This window comes from Triturus cristatus, chromosome 7, assembly GCF_964204655.1.
Source record: "Triturus cristatus chromosome 7, aTriCri1.1, whole genome shotgun sequence".
Classification (NCBI taxonomy): Eukaryota; Metazoa; Chordata; class Amphibia; order Caudata; family Salamandridae; genus Triturus; species Triturus cristatus.
Window position 1 is genome coordinate 720,802,802 of NC_140590.1, and position 20,273 is coordinate 720,823,074.

The 20,273-nt window shown below is 43.8% G+C and overlaps 1 protein-coding gene across 2 annotated transcripts in view; it reads left to right on the forward strand.

The window, feature by feature from the left end:
• Positions 1-9,485, forward strand: part of LOC146810416 (uncharacterized) — a 40,549-nt gene extending 31,064 nt beyond the window's left edge. For both annotated transcript variants that reach the window (XR_014966586.1, XM_085617420.1), the window contains exon 4: positions 8,453-9,485. Coding sequence is in view for 1 of the 2 variants with exons in the window: in XM_085617420.1 (XP_085473546.1) it covers positions 8,453-9,328 (876 nt within the window). In the remaining variant the exon portion in view is untranslated. The remainder of the gene's footprint in view (positions 1-8,452) is intronic.
• The last annotated feature ends 10,788 nt before the right edge of the window (positions 9,486-20,273 follow it).

Below are 20,273 nucleotides of genomic sequence, written 5' to 3' on the forward strand. Positions count from 1 at the left end.
ATTTCCATAACTAATTAACATCATTAAAATATTATCAATTAACAACTTATTAATTAATTGAAATTAATCTACTTCCCACCCTTTACCACTATAAACCCCACAACTCACATCTCTAATTAATTACACAATTTCCATATTTAGTTTTTAATTAATTAGTTACCCTAATAATAACACAATTAACAGAATTATCAATTAATTAAATAATAAAAATAAATAACCAATTAATAATAAATATATATAAATACTAATAAATAAAAATTAATAATTATCTTTTTGTAATTACATTACTTCTCACCCTATTCCCCTATAAACCCACAACCCGCTACAGAACTAAAAAATGCATAATTTAATTAACATCAAATTATTCTCTTCTAAAAAATGTACACATGCATTAAAAAAAGCAATACTTATACAAAAAAATTAGATCACATACTTTTAAAATACATACTAAACTACATCACGCTCATATAAAAATCTATATTATAAACAACAATATTTTTACAAATGATATTACTGACTTTGATATTAAAAAAAACTATATTTCTTACCTTACTGTCTATATTCTGGACCATGATATTCTTGCAGCCAATATTCTTGTATCACGATATTTGCAACTCGATTCTATGGTAGTTCAATAATCACAACTCGATATTCTGTCTGTGCACCCTTATATTACTCTAGGGAAAAATGCTCTCCTAGAAACTAATTACAAAATCTGTCCACTGAGCTCTGGCATATACTCCTGATGTCCCGATTTTCTATCTGTGAGGAAGATAAGTGCTTAATTTGTAAAATAATGAGTTCAGGTACCCAAAGAATGGCTCAACAGTCCGTTGTATAGCCTGAAAACCACTTCAGGCCTCTTTAATCGACTACCACACACTATTTGCCCATTTATCTCACTTTTGCAGGTTCCTGCTTTCCCCTGTTGTGAAGGTTTTTCCATCGTTCTTTTCCTCCTTCCTTCCTGTATGTATGTGCTTCCCTCTCTTGAAATGTCTGATGAGGAAAAGTCATTCGATTAATCAATCAGATTTATAAAGCACAGCAAATCATCCGTGAAGATCTAAGGCTCTTGGGTTGCTGGCTGCTTCGTGGTGCTCTGTTCAATCGAAATTCTTTCCTGAAAAATAAGTGCTGGACCCCAAAAATAAGTTCCGGTGACCCCTTCTGGCAACCACCGCCTCAAATTAAGCTCTGAAGAATATACAAACTCCACAGGCCTGAAACCATTGTTTGACCCTGTTGTTTGGCACTGGACTCTTCCCCAGAGTTTAGACTAATTCCTTCTTTCAAAGGGTCACATTTGGAACTGTTCACAAAGTTTTTGAATAATTTTAGGGGTACTTTAAATGCCCTTCATTTTTATTGTTTTAAGGATCTGAACTTGATGTCCACAAGTCTTTTGCATATTTTAAAACACATACATTTGACAGAGTTCTTTAAATGCTGATTGGATAGTGAGCTTAGTGCAGGATTGTATAATACAAATTTAGCAGCAGTAGTATAACGACAAAGGGTACTGTATACATATCTTTAGACAAAGAGCTTTCTCTTTCCTGACAAAATACATTTATTCTTGGATGAGATCAGCTGCACCTGTCACCTGGTTCTTCTAAAGAAGGACTCTGGACTCTCATACACACTGGATGAGCTCACCATGGACTCTTGTAGTGATACAGCAATGATATGTGCCTGCTGGGAAGTCAACTACCACTAATGTATCCCTGGCTATAGAGTCTAAATAGGTCGAACAAGGCATCCACCAATTTTTGTAGCGGATGTCCCACACCTGCCAAACCCTCAATAAGACCCAAAGAGTCATTTCCATTCCCACCTGCCAATCCCTCACTGTTGGCACCTTTTCAGGTTAGTGTATTATCTACTCTGATCCATTAGTGGTGGTTGACTTCCCAGCAGGCCCATATAATTGCTGCTCTATTTAGAGTGCACACGTAAGTATACACTTTAAATAGAGCAGACAGGACATCGATATCGATTCTTTGCAGATGTCCTGCATCCTCCAGACTCTAATTAACTCCCTTCGTTATTACATTCCTGTAGGAACTTTTTCAGATGTCACAGGGCAGTCATGGAGTTACAGGGCTCACCTTCTGACAATCAAGCCCTCTACCACTGGTAGGCTGGGGCTGAAGCTATCATTGAGCCCAAAACTCAGCACCCAGTGCACCTCTTCAGCACTTGACCCAGAGTTGAGCTGTGTTCGGGGGTTGGTGTGGGGTTAGACCCAGAATTCAACAAACCATCGATAACAAGTAATCAATCACGGGCCAGCCAGCCCTTTAGTTTGTAAAAGATTCGTACTTTATCTGTAACACACAATTCCATTACTGTACACCATTATTAGAGGGAATCGTAAGTGATATCACAATTGTAATTGAATTTTGTAGGGCGGTCTAAACTGTTCCCTAAGGATAGATCTTATGTGGTAATCTTCATTGGCCCTTTGCCCTCCGAGGGGAGTCTCAGGGGAGTTGTTCAATGGAGAGCTTCTGTAGCACTGTTCATACATCTAAGAAAGTTATTTTTTCCAGGTCCCAAAAATATATGATTGTTTGTCACCCTCCTTTCTTTTGGTGTCACACGGACACAGTATGTTAAGGTAAACAGCACCAAACGATGTATCTGATGTAATAAGAGGTAGAGGATTGGGCCTTGCAGTAATGAGGGTTTTATTTGTTGACAAATAGCACACCGCTGTATATATTTATTAGCAGCCTTAGGCATGTATTCCACTAATATCATAGCATTGATAATGTTGCGTAAATGCTGACATGAGCAGATGGCATTATTTTGTGACCTGCCTTCATGAAGCTTAACCTGACTCCCTCATTTGGGACATGCCTATCTTTAAGCCCAGAATGAATATTTTATTTGAGATTTTAATCCTCAGTAAGACTAGGACAATATTTAGTGCCAAAGCCTCTAGGGGGTTTTCCTCTTTCAAAGTTGCTTACAGTGCCACCATTATATCCTTATAATTCCTCTGTCCACATGTCGTTGTCTCCAAAAGTAACAACTCAGGGGCCGATTCCGATCCTGGAAAAATATTCCCCGTACGAATCGTATCTGGATTTTTTACCGTACGAATCGTACAAGTCCCGTACAAACTGGCAAGTACGATTCGTATGTTAAAAAGTCCATACGAATCGCATTGGGTAAATTCCCCGACACGTCCTCGTGTCGGAAAAGTTGTCCGACACGTCCCCGGACATTTTTACGTACGAATGTCAAAACTGAAGTCCGAGCGCGCAAGTACGATTCATACCGTCCGTCCGATTGTACAACCGTATGGTAAAAAGACCGTCCGGAGCGAACTCCTATAGCAACCATGGAGACGTCCAAACAGGTGCCCGGTACGCGCCGTCCCCCCCCCCAGCCCCCTGTATGTATGCGCCGTCCCCCCCAGCCCCCCGTATGTATGCGCCATCCCCCCAGCCCCCTGTATGTACGCGCCGTCCCCCCCAGCCCCCCGTATGTACGTGCCGTCCCCCCAGCCCCCTGTATGTACGCGCCGTCCCCCCCAGCCCCCGTATGTACGCGCCGTCCCCCCCAGCCCCCCGTATGTACGCGCTGTCCCCCCCCAGCCCCCCGTATGTACGCGCCGTACCCCCCGCGGAAGGACGCGCCGTACCCCCCCATGCCCCCGTCGGTACGGTGCGGACCCCCACCCCTGTATGTACGCGCCGTCCCCCCCAGCCCCCGTATGTACGTGCCGTCCCCCCAGCCCCCTGTATGTACGCGCCGTCCCCCCAGCCCCCGTATGTACGCGCCGTCCCCCCCAGCCCCCCGTATGTACGCGCTGTCCCCCCCAGCCCCCCGTATGTACGCGCCGTACCCCCCGCGGAAGGACGCGCCGTACCCCCCCATGCCCCCGTCGGTACGGTGCGGACCCCCACCCGTGTATGTACGGCACGTACCCCCACCACCGTAGGTACGGTGCGTACCCCCACCCGTGTGTGTATGGTGCAGACCCCCACCCGTGTATGTACGGTGCGAACCCCCACCCGTGTATGTACGGCACGTACCCCCACCCCCGTAGGTACGGCACGTACCCCCACCCGTGTATGTACGGTGCGGACCCCCACCCGTGTATGTACGGCACGTACCCCTACCCCCGTCGGTGCGGACCCCCAGCGCGTACCTTTGCAGTCGGTTGGTGTTTTTTCAGACTCGTACGGAAATGGTGTTTCCGTGCGAATCGTACTTGCAAGTTTGTATGGTGTTTTTACCGGGTACGAGTCGGACGGAGAAAACACTCCGACCGACGGTTCGTACCTGGTTTTTCCAGGATCGGAATCGGCCCCTCAGTATTGGCTCCGTTTAGTACTAGAGAGTTATAATTCATCCAGTTGGCAACCTCCTTAAGGCAGGAAGAAAATTGATGGGATATCGATTATGTGAGTTGTCATGAGTTGTCTGCTTACCACTGTTTCTGATTTTAGCACAAAAAAGTAAAAGAGAGTTTGGACGATAGTTGGGCAATACTGTTGGATTAAGCATGGGCATTTTCAATAAGGAGTGTAACCAGGGCTTTTTTCCAGTTGGTAGAACAATTTCCCCCTGAAAAGAAGAGTTGCAAAGGTCAGTCAGCATAGGAATAAAACAACCTGCCCCCTTTTTTTCTCTAGTGTACTGGACAAGCATCATGTGAGAAGGCTCGCGTGGAGATGTCAGCACTCTGGAGATCTGTTCCACTGTTGCAACTTCAAAGAAAGACCAAAATAAATCATTAAGATCCCTGTTAGCAGATGTCTTTGGCCAGTTTACTTGGCCGAGATTATGTTTCAATTGTTACATAGCTCTTGCATGGAAGTTATATGATTGATTCCTGCTGGTAGGTGTGCCTTACTCTTATATAGTTTAACAACTTTGCTAATTGGATATTTTGAATTTAAAATACGACTGTGAAGGTACAAAGATTCGGCTTTTTTAATAGCTTTTTTATATTGTTGAAATAGATTTTTATTTGCCAATTTGCTTTCTTACTTTCCAAAACCCTTCCCTACTTTTACAATTTTGCGTGCCTTATCTTAATGTCTCTGTGTACAATGGAGCAGTGAGTGCTCTGACACTCTATTTCTAGTTTTGTCCAAGTCCAGACAAATGTAGAGGGCTGAGAATTGACAGGTGTCATTTTATTTTGACTGAGAATATGAAATAGAATTAGTTTATGAACTGACCACACCACAGCTATGAAGTTGAATCTAAGAAAGATGACAGAAACCGAGATCCAATGGGTGTCCTTCTGAGTGGGTGAGGCCCGTCTTCAATAGCTGCATGTCTAAGGCTGTGCATGAGTTAATCAAAATTTGCACCATATTATTATGAATACCATCCACATGTCAGTTAAAATTGCCAAGGACTAGTTTATCATTTATGGTGGATTTGAGTCGCATTACAACCATACAGCTCCCTGGACCCGATGCATCATCGACGGTCCTCAGTGAGATTCTGGATTGAGAACTCGTGCCATGGGCCTAGAATGATGCTGATGGGATTAAGAGAAAGTTGTATATAGAATATATCCTGTATGGTGCTCCCTATTTGATCCCAAAAGGACTGTACATTATTACAGTAGAATAACATATGCTCTAAATCAGCATTCTCTTCTGCGCAAGTCCAGCATTAATTATATGATTTGGAATTGAAGCAGACCCATGACATGTTCAACATAGAGTCGTGGTCTGGTCATTGTTTCATTGATCTTCAACTTAGTTCCTAGAAATATCTATACTTCACTGTTTGAAGATTACTCTGGTGACTTTCATAATACCTCTATTTCCTGAAATGCAGATTTTAGTAGGCAACTGTTTTTTAAGGATGATATCCTTTTATTGTTGATCACTACCAGTGTTAGAGAGGATTGTTGCATTTATGATTAGTTTATGTTGTTTGCCATGTGGGTTTGAGTAGGCTCAGCTAGGGGCAACTCAAGGCCTCCACTGCTTCCTGGTTCCATGAGTGGGGAGAGTAGGTGGATAAATGAGGGGGAGGGTTGGCCTTACGTTTTTGGGGTTTTGTTAATACGGTCATCCCTACGTACTTTCTTTCGTCCTTCTCTTAATTCTGTACTATATAACCCAACTTTGGTCTACTACACAGGCTCTCTCCTCCACTGCCTTTGCTTCTACACCCAGAATGGGAGGACTGGCGGTGGTCCTCCAATTCCACAAAAACCATTCACACCATGGGAGGAGAATGTGCTTTCCATACTGCATCCAGAGAGTCTCACAGGAGTACCCGGGGGAGTGGAGGCTGATAAGTACAAACAATGACTACCACCACTCTGCTATGTACTGTCTTGCACAACTACAAAGCTACACCACCTAGGACAAATTTCATCCATCTGCACCACACACTCACAAAAACATGGCTCACAGATCCAACATTCACCCACTCCCATTCACCCCAAACGTAGCTAACAACATTACCATGGGGGCATGTGTACAGGCAGGCAGCACTACAACTCCCACCAGGCCCCCTTGTCCCACAGCATCAGCAAGATGGAGCCCTCCACCCACCCCACCCAGAAGCATGTGTCAGCCATTACATTACCCTCATCAAACTTACAGGTAGGTAGCCATCTTCCCTGGGAGGGTGTTTGTGGGTGGGAGGCCTGCACTACTACTCCCACCATTCCCTCTGTCCCACACCTGAACAGGATGGAGCACTCCCCCACCCAGAAGCTGTTGGAAGCCATTGCAGTACACCAAACAAACCTACAGGTAGGTACCCATCTTCACAGTGAGAGTGTTTGTGGGTGGGAGGCCTGTATCACTACTCCCACCATGCACCCTGCCCCCTCATCAGGATGGAGCCCTCCCCCCACCCCACCCAGAAGCAGTTGGAAACCATTACATCACCCTCATCAAACTTACAGGTAGGTAGCCATCTTCACAGTGAGGGTGTCTAGGTGTGGGAGGCCTGTACCACTACTCCCACCATGCACCCTGGCCCCCACCTCAGCAGGATGGAGCCCTCTCCCCACCCCACCCCACCCAGAAGCAGTTGGAAGCCAATACATCACCCTCATCAAACTAACAGGTATGTAGCCATCTACACAGTGAGGGTGTCTGGGTGTGGAAGGCCTGTACTAATACTCCCGACATTCCCTCTGTCCCACACCTGAGCAGGATGGAGCACTCCCCCACCCAGAAGCAGTTGGAAGCCATCCCAGTATACCAAATAAACTTACAGGTAGGTAGCCATCTTCCCTGGGAGGGTGTTTGGGGGTGGGGGGCCTGCACCACTACTCCCACCATGCCCCCTGTCCCACAGCCTAGCAAGATGGATCCCTCCCCGCCCCACCCAGAAGCATGTGTCAGCCATTACACAACCCACATCAAACTTACAGGTAGGTAGCCTTCTTCACAGTGAGGGTGTTTGTGGGTGGGAGGCCTGTACCACTACTCCCACCATGCACCCTTTCCCACAGCCTAGCAAGATGGAGCACTCACTCCCACCCAGAAGCATGTGGCATCCATCACATTACCCTCATCAAACTAACAGGTAGGTAGCCATCTTCACAGTGAGGGTGTTTGGGGGTGGGAGGCCTGCACTACCACTCCCACCATGCCCCCTGCCCCCCACCTCAGCAGGATGAAGCCCTCCCTCCACCCCCCAGAAGCAGTGGGAAGCCATTGCAGTACACCAAACAAACTTACAGGTAGGTAAACATATGATTCTGGACCGTGACCCCACTGAGCAGGATGTAAGCGGCCACCACGCACACACACATGTGTGACATAACAAACCCAAATGTGGGCACATTACAGGTAAGTAGCCAGTATGTGCACCCACCCATTTGTCACAAATTAAATGGTGCCATATGACAACACCAGCCCTCTCATTGCACAAAGAGGCACACCTAACCCATTGCCAAACACAGTGTGCACACAGATAAGCTAAGAAAACTGTCACAGCTACCAAAGTGTGACACACCAATGCACAAGTAGAAGAAAGTCAGGGCACAGTCATGCACAGCACCTATTTACATGTGCATCGCCATGGGGCAAGTGCAACAAGGACCATTCGAAAAATATGAAAGCATGTGTGGTGGTACAAATCAAGATATGCACATGACAGGACAAAGGTATGCAGGAGATGACAATGGCCAGTCCATGGCCAGATGTGACGTCTGCCGGGTCAGACAAATCAACAATGAGTTCTCAATTAAACACATGTTGTGCCAGGCCCTTGATGGCAACAAGTCCCTGTAATCCTTAATTGTGCACGGGTCGCATGGTATGCCTTGACACCTAACACCATGGACAAGTAATGCATGTACCACTGCATCATCAGGAAGCACAGTAGTGCACACAATAAACAATGTGATGATCTGTCAATTGTGCAGTGTACAAAAAGTGAATGACACACACACAAAGGTTGCCGGGTGCACTGCAATGACCATTTCCCATCTGACCCACAGGTGACCAAGAACTCACTGCAGAGGACAACACCAGCAACCTGCAGAGCCAGTCTACCCCCCCCCCCTCCGGTACATGGACTCTCGGATGTTGACTCCCAGGATTCCATGGACGATGAGCTCGAAGCCGGCCCATCTGGTTTGCCAGGGAGGAACAGGTCCCAGGACCCCATCGTCCTCCCCACCACATCTGCGGCAACAACAACTTCACAGCAGACCCCTGCTGTCACGGCCTGTGCGCCCACATCCAGCACCATCGCCGCCACCAGTGCTGCCTACAACACCCTCCCTGTCCCAGAGGATGACCAGCACACACCACCGACGGAAGAGGGCAGGGAGAAGATGCGGGTGCCCACAGTGGTGAGACAACAGGTCCGTGGCAGCAGGGCAGGTGGGAGGGGCAGGGTCACCAACGGACACCAGGAGGCTGGGACCCAATCCCTGGAACACATCACCAGAGTCCTGGGCGCATACGAACAGGCCCAGGGACGAACGGGCCGGTCGGACGAACTGTTGCACAAGCTCATCCTGCTGATGAGGTCCATTGACACCCGCATGGGACAAATCGTGGACCTCTTGGGCCAGCAAGTGGCGGTACTGAGGGACAGGCATGCGCCACAGACAACACCTCCACCTCCCTCTGGTGGGCTGCAGGATGACAGTTCACCATCCTCCCCTGCGCCCATTGAGAGGGGTGAGTCCTCAGATCCCACTGGCCCTGCAGCAGGGCCCACCCTGCCAAACGATAAAGGGGCCGTCCCAAGAAGACCCTGGGTGTATCTGGAGGCAAAGCCCCTGCCAACGGGGCCAGCCATGATGGCAACCCTCTCCCCCACTGCATTGACTTTTTGGACTGTCCTTCCCCACACTGCCTTGTGAATGGCATCTGTCTGTTGGACTGGGTCACCACATCAATGTGGTGACTACTTGATTATCTCATCTACCACAACTGTCAGCTCACTGCTCCACCCCACCACCCAATGGAATTGTACACCCCCCTCGCATCTCACCATTGCAAATAAAATATCCTTACATACATGTTGTCATGTCTGCTCCGTCTTTATTGCAGGATGTACAGCCTTCAACAGGATCACAATGTACCAGGAGCATGGGCTGCATGTAGGCAAGGAGAAGTTGAAAGCACCTAGGGAAACACAACAGAACTCTTTTCACTGGTCTGGGTGTGGCATCACAGACATCACACAACCCCTACCATCAGGATAACCCAACATCCACACGTCACAATGTGGAACAAGTGTCAACATACACTTAGATGTTCCCAAATGACCTGTCCCAGAGACATTGCCAAACACCGCTGGGTCTACAACTGGCTGCTGTTACAATTCTCACATGCCCCTTCATGACAACAGCAATATCAGCAGACAATGGGTATGTTGCACATTGTCCCCCACCTTCAAGTGAAGTAGCGTGTGATGAGCTGTTGACGCAGGTCAACACCTTCCTCCTCTCCACTGTTCTCATCACTGGACACGGGTTGGTTTGCGGGCTGGGGCCTTGGGTCCTCACCATCATCCAGGAGCAGGGGAATTTCCTTGCGAATGGCTAGGTTGTGGAGCATGCAGCATGCCACTACAATCTGACACACCTTCCCAGTCGAGTATGCCAGTGCACCTCCGGTCTTGTCCAGGCAGCGGAAACGTGACTTGAGCAGACCAAAAGTACGCTCTACCACACAACGTGTGCTCCCATGTGCCTCATTGTAGCGGACGTCAGCTGCGGTCCTGGGATTCCTCAGTGGGCTCAGCAACCAGGGACGGTTGGGATATGCAGAGTCACCTAGGTATGACAAACACAAATAGACATTGCAATGTCGCTGAGGCTGAGGGCAGCAGCCCACACACCCGGCACGCAATATGACTAGGCATACTCACCCACAATCCATGCACGCTTGGGAAGCAGATTAGCCATCACCTGGGGCACAATGCTGTTCCGCAGGATGTAGGAGTCATGGGTCGAGCCTGGGAATTTGGCACACATGTGGGAGATGATTATATCTGCCAGGCACACCACCTGCACATTTATGGAGTGGTAATGCTTGCGATTCCTGAAAATGTGCTCACTGGCTTGTGTTGGCACAAGCCCGACATGGGTGCAATCAATGGCACCAACAACATTGGGGATGTGTCCAAGGGGATAGAAGTCTCCCTTCACAGCTGGCAATTCAGCACCCCTGGAGTAATGGATGTATCTGTCCTTGTATATCATTATGGCGGAAAGTACATCACGCAGCGCCATGCTGAACATCGGTTGTGACATCCCACCGGCGCTAGCCACTGTTTCTTGGAATGATCCAGTGGCAAAAAAATGCAGGACCGCCATCACCTTATAAGTAGGGGTGAAAGCTGTTGGATATGTCCGGCGAGGCTGCAGGTGGGGCTCCAACAGTTCACATAGGGTTTTCAGGGTGGCTCTATCCAGACAGCATTTCCGTATGATCGCAACATCCTCTATGTCGTGAAGTGACTAATCAAATTTGGCCTCCTCCTATTTGAGATGATAGTGGACACATGTCAATGCAATACATCATGAGATGTGCACAGCATATCACGCTCTTGAGGACACAACAATAACAATGACTGCCATCAATATTGAGTTACAGACCAGCTTACATGTAAGGACACCTTCATCTACACAAAGGGCACACCTGTCAACTTACACAAGACAAGTACCTCAAACACCACCTTGGTCAATGTGAATGCACATAGGGAGATGGCCACATTTCACATGGACACGCCTGGGAGTATGGCATCCAGCATATGTGCAACAAACCTACTGTCTCATACCTAGATGCTGTACCTGTCACACCTTAATGCGTCATTACAACCTGGCACAGATCCATCACACAATAACCACCGTCGGCGCAGGAATGACTAATGTCTGCATGAGAGGCAATGCAAAATGGATCATCATTCATTGAGACGAGCATTGCTGTGATTGTCACTGCACCTCAATACATTGACATGTGTACACATTGTAAAGTCCAGAACAACACTGTCCTGCCCACCCAACCACCAAATCCATAAGTGACATGTGAGTGAGTACAGGCCAATCTACGAAATCACACACACAAACATGGCATGTGTAGCCATCAGTGGAGTAAATGGAACATTGGCATCGTGTGCACAATGATGTGCCATTGACCATGTGGGCACTGTGCACTGTTGATGTTTGCCAGATGGCCATTGCGGTTGTATGGCAACTATATCGCAGTAGCTACTGCCTGGCCCCGGCGGTGTGTCACCAGCACCCCCATTCACACAAGTGCGGTAGTGATAGGCATGGAGACATGGGGAAATGGCGGTTGGCATGCTCCGCCGCCTAAATCGCGGTGCCACATGTCAATGTATAACACAATCTATGTAATGGATAACCCAATATACCCTTGAGGGCTTGGGCAGATAGTATGTATGGGTAGGGTGTGCCTTCAAGGGGTTTATTAAAGACTTAGTTGTGTAACTTGTTTATAGGATAAATATATACCTATAACTGAGATCAATCTTATCTTTTGGTTTCCAGAAGGTTATACACCATGCAATAGTCAAATGTGTATACGGATCTCAATTTACATTAATTTCGGAATATTTATACAGTCAGAATACAGAGAAATGAAAAATAGACAAAAGGTGTGTGAGGAACAAAATTCATTTATATCAGTGAATGGTAGTAAGGGTACATAAAAATAAGAAAGTTGTATATCACAAGGGAGGCATGATTATACATCCAGTTATTACTCCACTGTACAATATATCAAACACTTTTTCAAAGATATATGATCAATTATCTAGAAAGAAGTGTGACAGTCGACGTTTCGGTCTTCATACGTGAATTTGTGAGACCATCTTCAGGACAAGAAGTTTAAAAGTTGACCCCTATAAGTTAAAAAGTATATAATGAATATATAAACTATACAAAACACACACCTAAGACAAAAAATAATAACAATTTGAATAATCATTGAATAAAGGAAAGTCAATTCTGACATTTCAGAAATGTTGTATCAGTCAATTAAACATCCAATGATTGTTGAACAAGCTAAAATGATGAAACACTTTAGTCAAAGTCAAATGGTCACTTGTATTAGGGCTCCATCTTACTAAATTATACTGTACTTTAACAATAATCGTTTAAACCATCTCGTTTCATTTCATGGTTAGACAAGGCTAACTGTTTATTCTATGTCATCACTCATAATGACACATTCAAATGACATAATCAACGAATAAAGGAAAATCAATTCTGACATTTCGCAAATGTTGTATCAGTCAATTAAGCATCTAATGATTGTTAAACAAGCTAAAACGATGAAACACTTTAGTCAAAGTCAGATGGTCACTTGTATTAGGGCTCCATCTTACTAAATAATACTGCACTTTAACAATGATCGTTTAAGCCATAAATTCATCTCGTTTCATTTCGTGGTTGGACAAAACTAACTATTTATTCTGTATCTTCACTCATAATGACAAATTCAGATGACATATTTCTAGGGAGAGAATTTGATTCGTCCTTTCCTCAAAACTTAATAGATTGTGGGTTGTTGTGAATGCCTGAGGCCCTGTTTGGATCGAATCGCGACAAAGTTTTGTAATAAGGAGGAAGTTAGTCATGGTTGCACTTAAAGCTATGAAATTGAACACATAATAATGTGAAAGACTGTTATTGAATCACCGTGATAATCCAAAAAGGTTCAATATGTATTTTAAACAAGAGAAACATCATTTAACTAATGCAAGTAATTTTACCTCGTAGTGTTTTGAATTGATTATGGAATTCGTGGATATCTTCCTTTCTTTGTATCGAGATTTAAATTAAAACCTCTCGCTTAACGCTATGTAAAGAGAAATCATATCGTAAGTCTTAAATGCTTTAGAGCGACTGAAAATGTATCTAAGCCAAAAAGGTAAAAGTATATCGAGGTACCTTTTAAATTTGGCGGTTTTTGAGAGGCAAATTGTCGAAGTCTTAAGGGTACTGTGTAGTTACACCGGCAGAAAACGTCATTCGTGTATTTAAAAACTGCAAGAGGAAAATGAGAGCATTTAGTGTGTTGTGGTTACAGTTGTTAATAACCTCACACATAGTAAGTGAAAGAAATATCAACCAACCTCGTAGTGGTCTTACTGTTGGTTCAGACAGAGTTAAGCCCAATATGAATGGCGCTGTGATCGCTTGCTGCGTAAATCGAGCAATGGGAATTGTTGTCACCGTTACGGGGCGTTTTACTTAAATCCCACGAAAATTACTGCAAAAGGAAATTGGGTAGTATTAGGTTAAGTTGTACTACTTTAGGGGCATTGAAAGCAAAGGCCAGGCGAAAACTAACAACTAACCTGGCGTGAGCACAGCAGTCATCTACGTTGAATCGCGGCATCGAGCATTGGAACTGCCGAGATCGGTTGGTCTTAAATATACATATTGTGGCGGTATAGAGATAGGACTTGTAAGTAGGTCACATGGTATGTCGGTACAGAAATCCGTGTCGGCCATGTTGGAATGGGATATTTGCATCAACAACGCTAGAATATAGTATGTTTGTCAAATTCTTTTAGTGTATCGATGATATATTGATTATATTCTATTTTAAACTAATTGATCCCTATAGTCGAAGTATGTAGGATAAATTATTGAGATAAACTCTTAATAGTTCTTAGACGTACTTATATAACGGAACACACACTCCAACAGTGTACCTCCAGTTAAACCTATGTGACCAAAAGTTGGAGGTAGGACAGTCATTGTGTGCACAAGACGAGGTTGATTTAACCCTTAGTGACAAGGGTTGTGTATATATAAACACATATTTTATATACTATGTCACATCTTTATGATTACTGCGTCATCAAGAATTGAAATTAGGGTATTCATTATGCATACAGGACGGAGTTGGTTCGTCACATGGTAGCAAAGATTGTGTATACAGATACCTATTTGGTTCTCTATGTCCCACCTTTATGACTACTATGCCATCAATAGAATCAAAGATCGGATATTATACATTTTAGTTACAGGGTGATTGCAAGTATTTAAATTACATATATTGAAGGGCTGTTACAAGCAGAGTGTCCTTATTATCATCAGTGGTATTTAGGTTAGCAGCTGTAACATCAACAGTTTAATACACATAGATATAGATCTCAACATCGTATAAACCTGTATAGTGTTCAAAAATAGCTCACAGGTAGTTTGATCAAGTATAAAACAGTAATTATACATAAGACTAGAGCTATTTATAGATTATACGTTATAGACCAGTATCTATTACAGATAAAAGATTACATGTCGTTGGATTGTAGCTGAAGTCTAGAGACAAGCTAAAGTGTGCCATTCGGATGTTGAATTGAGACCACGGTTGATCAAATCTGTCATGCAGATCAATTTACCTTCCTTTAAGGTCAAAAGTCGGTCTACATTACTTTGTCTCTTTGAGGGTTTGATCACATCTAGTACCCACCATTTCATATCTTTATCTGAATGACCCTGTCTCTGATAATGCTCCACGAGTGGTGCATTTTCTGTGTGACATCTTATCCGAGATTGATGTTGTAGAATCCTTTTTTTGATTGGTTGAACTGTTTTGCCAATATAATGTAATTTACACGGACATTGTATGCAATAAATTACATTACAAGTATTACAATTGGAGAATGATTTAAGGGTGAGTGTAATACCGTTGATGGTACATTTTTTGATTGTTTGCGAGGTGTTACATGCTAAGCACATATTACACTTAAAATGTCCAACAATGGGGACCAGCTGTCTCATGTTGTCTACTGTGTTGTTAGGACGGTCTTCATATGCTCTAACCAGACGGTCTCTAAGGTTGGTTCCCCTTTTGAAAGAGAATAGGGGTTTTGACTGGAATTCAGGGAGATTTTTTAATAAATTCCAGTGTCGATTAATAATCTTCTTTATAGCATTAGCATGAGTTCCGAAAGTCGAGACACACACCAGATGAGGTTGTTGTGGACGATCTTTCACAGTCAACAACATTTCTCTGTTGTTATACCATGCACGTTTCATGGATTTTTTTAAAAGTTTGGATGGGTAACCCCTGGCTTTTAATTTTTCTGTAAGTTTTTTAGCCTCAATGAAGTAGTCATTTTTAAAGGTACAGTTTCTGCGTAAACGCAAGAACTGCCCAAAAGGGAGGCCATCTTTAAGGGCTTGAGGGTGGTGACTTTGATATTCAAGCAGGGTATTTCTGGACGTTGGTTTTGTAAACAAGGTGGTATATAAATGGTGAGAAATATCATTCTTGATAGTTATATCCAGAAAGTTAATCTCCGCATTGTCAAATTCCATGGTGAATTTCAAGTGTGCATTTCTATGGTTAAGCCAGACATGGAAGGTGTTGAGTTCTTCCTTTGTGCCATGCCAAACTAAGAAGACATCATCTATATAGCGAAGCCACTTCATGATGTTAGCGGAAAAAGGGTTCGTTACATTGAATATAAATTCGTTTTCAAATACAGAGACATAGATGTTCGCAATGTCTGGGGCGTAAACAGCTCCCATCGCTACTCCTTTTCGTTGTTGATAAAAAGTATTCTGAAAAAGGAAAAAATTCTCACACAGAGAGATACGAACACATTCAATAATGAATTCTGTAGGCACTTGATGTGGTCTGGCTCTGGTGTCTAGAAGGTTGCATAGAATCTGTAGAACTTCCTCTTGAGGGATATTCGTATAGAGGCTCTCTATATCCATGGTGACCAGGTATTCATTCAAGGGATCAAATTCAAAATTTTCAACTATGTTAATCACAGCCATAGTGTCTCGGATATATGCAGGATGGTTAACAGCAAATGGTCTGATAAAGAAATCTGCATATTGGGCCAATGGCTTCAGGATGGAGTTACAACCCGAAACTATCGGGCGACCAGGTGGATTTAGAGGGTCTTTGTGCACCTTTGGGAGCAAATATATAGCAGGAACGGTCGGTGTTTTATTGACGAGGAAGGCAGATTCTTTCTCTGAGAGCCAACCACCATCAAAACCTAACTTGCTCAGTTTTGATATTTCTGTAGTAAGTCTGTTTGTGGGATTAGTTGCAAGTTTCTTGTAGTGTAGAGGGTTGGATAATTGTTTAAGAGCCTCTTCAGTATATTTGTCCTTGTCCCAGAGGACTATCCCACCGCCCTTGTCCGCGGGTTTTATCAGGACATTAGGGAGTGATTGAAGATTTTGCAATGCAACTTGTTTTTCTTTTGAAAAATTAGATTTATATTGTATCTTCTGTTTGAAGAGATTATCAATCTCAATGAGAATTGCATTCTCAAATGTTAGTATTTCCTTTTTTACCATACAGTTACTGGGGTAAAACGTTGATTTGTTTTTTAGACCTGTGACATCGTTGTCAGAACAATTTTCCTTTCCTGTGAAGAAGTTTTTTAATCTCACAGTGCGGAAGAATTTGTGGATTTCTAATTTAGTGTTGAATAGGTCATTTTTATAGGTAGGCACAAAGCTCAACCCTGAGGAAAGAACCGCAATTTCTTGTTCAGATAGGGTATGAGCCGATAGGTTGAAAATCGGTATTGTTTGGTCAGGTGCTACCATTCGTAATACTGGTTGCGTGTCTGACGGAACCCTGGTGTATATTGGTTGCGGTACCATCCTCGTTTGGAACCCCGTTGTCTCCGAGGGGGACCTGTCCCTCGGCGGTCCTGCCCTAAAAAATTCTGCCTAGAGGTAGAAGGTTGTTGATCGTAATGGCGGTAGGTTGTGTCTATAGACTGATCGCTACCAGTATCCGAATTGGTATCTGAGAAGGTAATTCTCTTCTTTGGTATTTGGGCAGAATTTTGAGGATTATAGAAATCCTTCTGTAGGTATGGATACGTTTTTTCTTTATTGTATCTTTTGATATCGTTTTGTAGTTTCTCAGTTTTTTTATGAGCGTTGAATTCCTCGAATTCTTTGATTGTTTGCTGTACCTTATCAAGGAGGAATTTACCGTTAGTAATAGCAGAGTCACCTAATATCTTTTTTTCTAAAGTTTCAATTTCTTTAGCTAGGATCTTCAGTTGTCTGATGGCAGTTTCTATACTTAAAACCATCCAAGTGCGAGAGCATTTGTTGGCAGAAAAGCTAAAGCCTGTTTTAAATTCCTCGTCGTCAGTAAAAATTATTGGAACATTTCGGATCTGGAGACCCGTTGGGATGATATTTGCATTCAAACAGTCCGTCAGAAACTTAGCATGGAGTTCTGTTCGTACTAGTTTCTTTTTAAGACGCTCGAGTTGATTAAGATCAGACTCATAAGGAAAAGAGGCGGTGAGGCCTTTATTGCCCAATAGTGAGGGGCCGCTAGCGATTTTCAATATATAATCATCAGTATAGGATAATGTCTCTGCTTCAGACATCTACGTTATTATTTTTAGAGGCAATCAAAAAAATAATAAAAAACCACTTAAAAGTGATCCACAACAGACAATTGTCTGCGCTTAAACACAATCTATGTAATGGATAACCCAATATACCCTTGAGGGCTTGGGCAGATAGTATGTATGGGTAGGGTGTGCCTTCAAGGGGTTTATTAAAGACTTAGTTGTGTAACTTGTTTATAGGATAAATATATACCTATAACTGAGATCAATCTTATCTTTTGGTTTCCAGAAGGTTATACACCATGCAATAGTCAAATGTGTATACGGATCTCAATTTACATTAATTTCGGAATATTTATACAGTCAGAATACAGAGAAATGAAAAATAGACAAAAGGTGTGTGAGAAACTATTAAGTTTTGAGGAAAGGACGAATCAAATTCTCTCCCTAGAAATATGTCATCTGAATTTGTCATTATGAGTGAAGATACAGAATAAATAGTTAGTTTTGTCCAACCACGAAATGAAACGAGATGAATTTATGGCTTAAACGATCATTGTTAAAGTGCAGTATTATTTAGTAAGATGGAGCCCTAATACAAGTGACCATCTGACTTTGACTAAAGTGTTTCATCGTTTTAGCTTGTTTAACAATCATTAGATGCTTAATTGACTGATACAACATTTGCGAAATGTCAGAATTGATTTTCCTTTATTCGTTGATTATGTCATTTGAATGTGTCATTATGAGTGATGACATAGAATAAACAGTTAGCCTTGTCTAACCATGAAATGAAACGAGATGGTTTAAACGATTATTGTTAAAGTACAGTATAATTTAGTAAGATGGAGCCCTAATACAAGTGACCATTTGACTTTGACTAAAGTGTTTCATCATTTTAGCTTGTTCAACAATCATTGGATGTTTAATTGACTGATACAACATTTCTGAAATGTCAGAATTGACTTTCCTTTATTCAATGATTATTCAAATTGTTATTATTTTTTGTCTTAGGTGTGTGTTTTGTATAGTTTATATATTCATTATATACTTTTTAACTTATAGGGGTCAACTTTTAAACTTCTTGTCCTGAAGATGGTCTCACAAATTCACGTATGAAGACCGAAACGTCGACTGTCACACTTCTTTCTAGATAATTGATCATATATCTTTGAAAAAGTGTTTGATATATTGTACAGTGGAGTAATAACTGGATGTATAATCATGCCTCCCTTGTGATATACAACTTTCTTATTTTTATGTACCCTTACTACCATTCACTGATATAAATGAATTTTGTTCCTCACACACCTTTTGTCTATTTTTCATTTCTCTGTATTCTGACTGTATAAATATTCCGAAATTAATGTAAATTGAGATCCGTATACACATTTGACTATTGCATGGTGTATAACCTTCTGGAAACCAAAAGATAAGATTGATCTCAGTTATAGGTATATATTTATCCTATAAACAAGTTACACAACTAAGTCTTTAATAAACCCCTTGAAGGCACACCCTACCCATACATGTCAATGTATGGCATCCATATTGCGGTAGCTACCGCCTGGCCCCGGCGGTGTGTCACCAGCACCCCCATTCACACAAGTGCGGTAGTGATAGGCATGGAGACATGGGGAAATTGTGGTTGGCATGCTTCGCCGCCTAAATCGTGATGCCTTGTGTCAATGTATGGCACCCATATCGCGGTAGCTACCGCCTGGCCCCGGCGGTGTGTCGCCAGCACCCCCATTCACACAAGTGCGGTAGTGATAGGCATGGAGACATGGGGAAATGGCGGTTGGTATGCTCCGCTGCCTAAATCGTGGTGCCTCGTGTCAATGTATGGCACCCATATCGTGGTAGCTACCACCTGGCCCCGGCGGTGTGTTCCCACCATGGAGCTTGCCCTAGAGCCAATGGGAAGCTCGATAGCGGTGGCATGATGCAATTTTGAAGATCGCGGTACACCACCGCGGAGGCGGTCATTGGATGCATTTGAAAGATACACCATCGCGCTAGCGCACACCGGGCCCCGGCGGTGTGTCCCCGCCATGGAGCTTGCCCTAGAGCCAAAGGGAAGGTTGATAGCGGTGGTATGATGCAATTTTGAAAATCGCGGTAGGCGTGCTCCGCCACCGCGGGGGTGGTCATTGGATACATTTGAAAGAGGCAGACCTGGACCATCAATTGCTGCAGCTTTGCACATTTGAAACGACCCCAGGGGGCTATATATGTGTGGAATTGAGCCTCACATTTCCACTGCTCCCAGAGCCTGCTGCTAGAGACCCCACACCTGCTGCTGCCTCCAGAGCTTGCTGTCAGAAACCCCTCGCCTGCTGCTGCCTCCAGGGACTGCTGCCTGAGACCCCTCACCTGCTGCTGCCTCCAGGGACTGCTGCCTGAGACCCCTCACCACCCAATTCAGCCGCTGTTGTCTCATGTCCACAGTGATGGCAAGGACAGAGAAGATC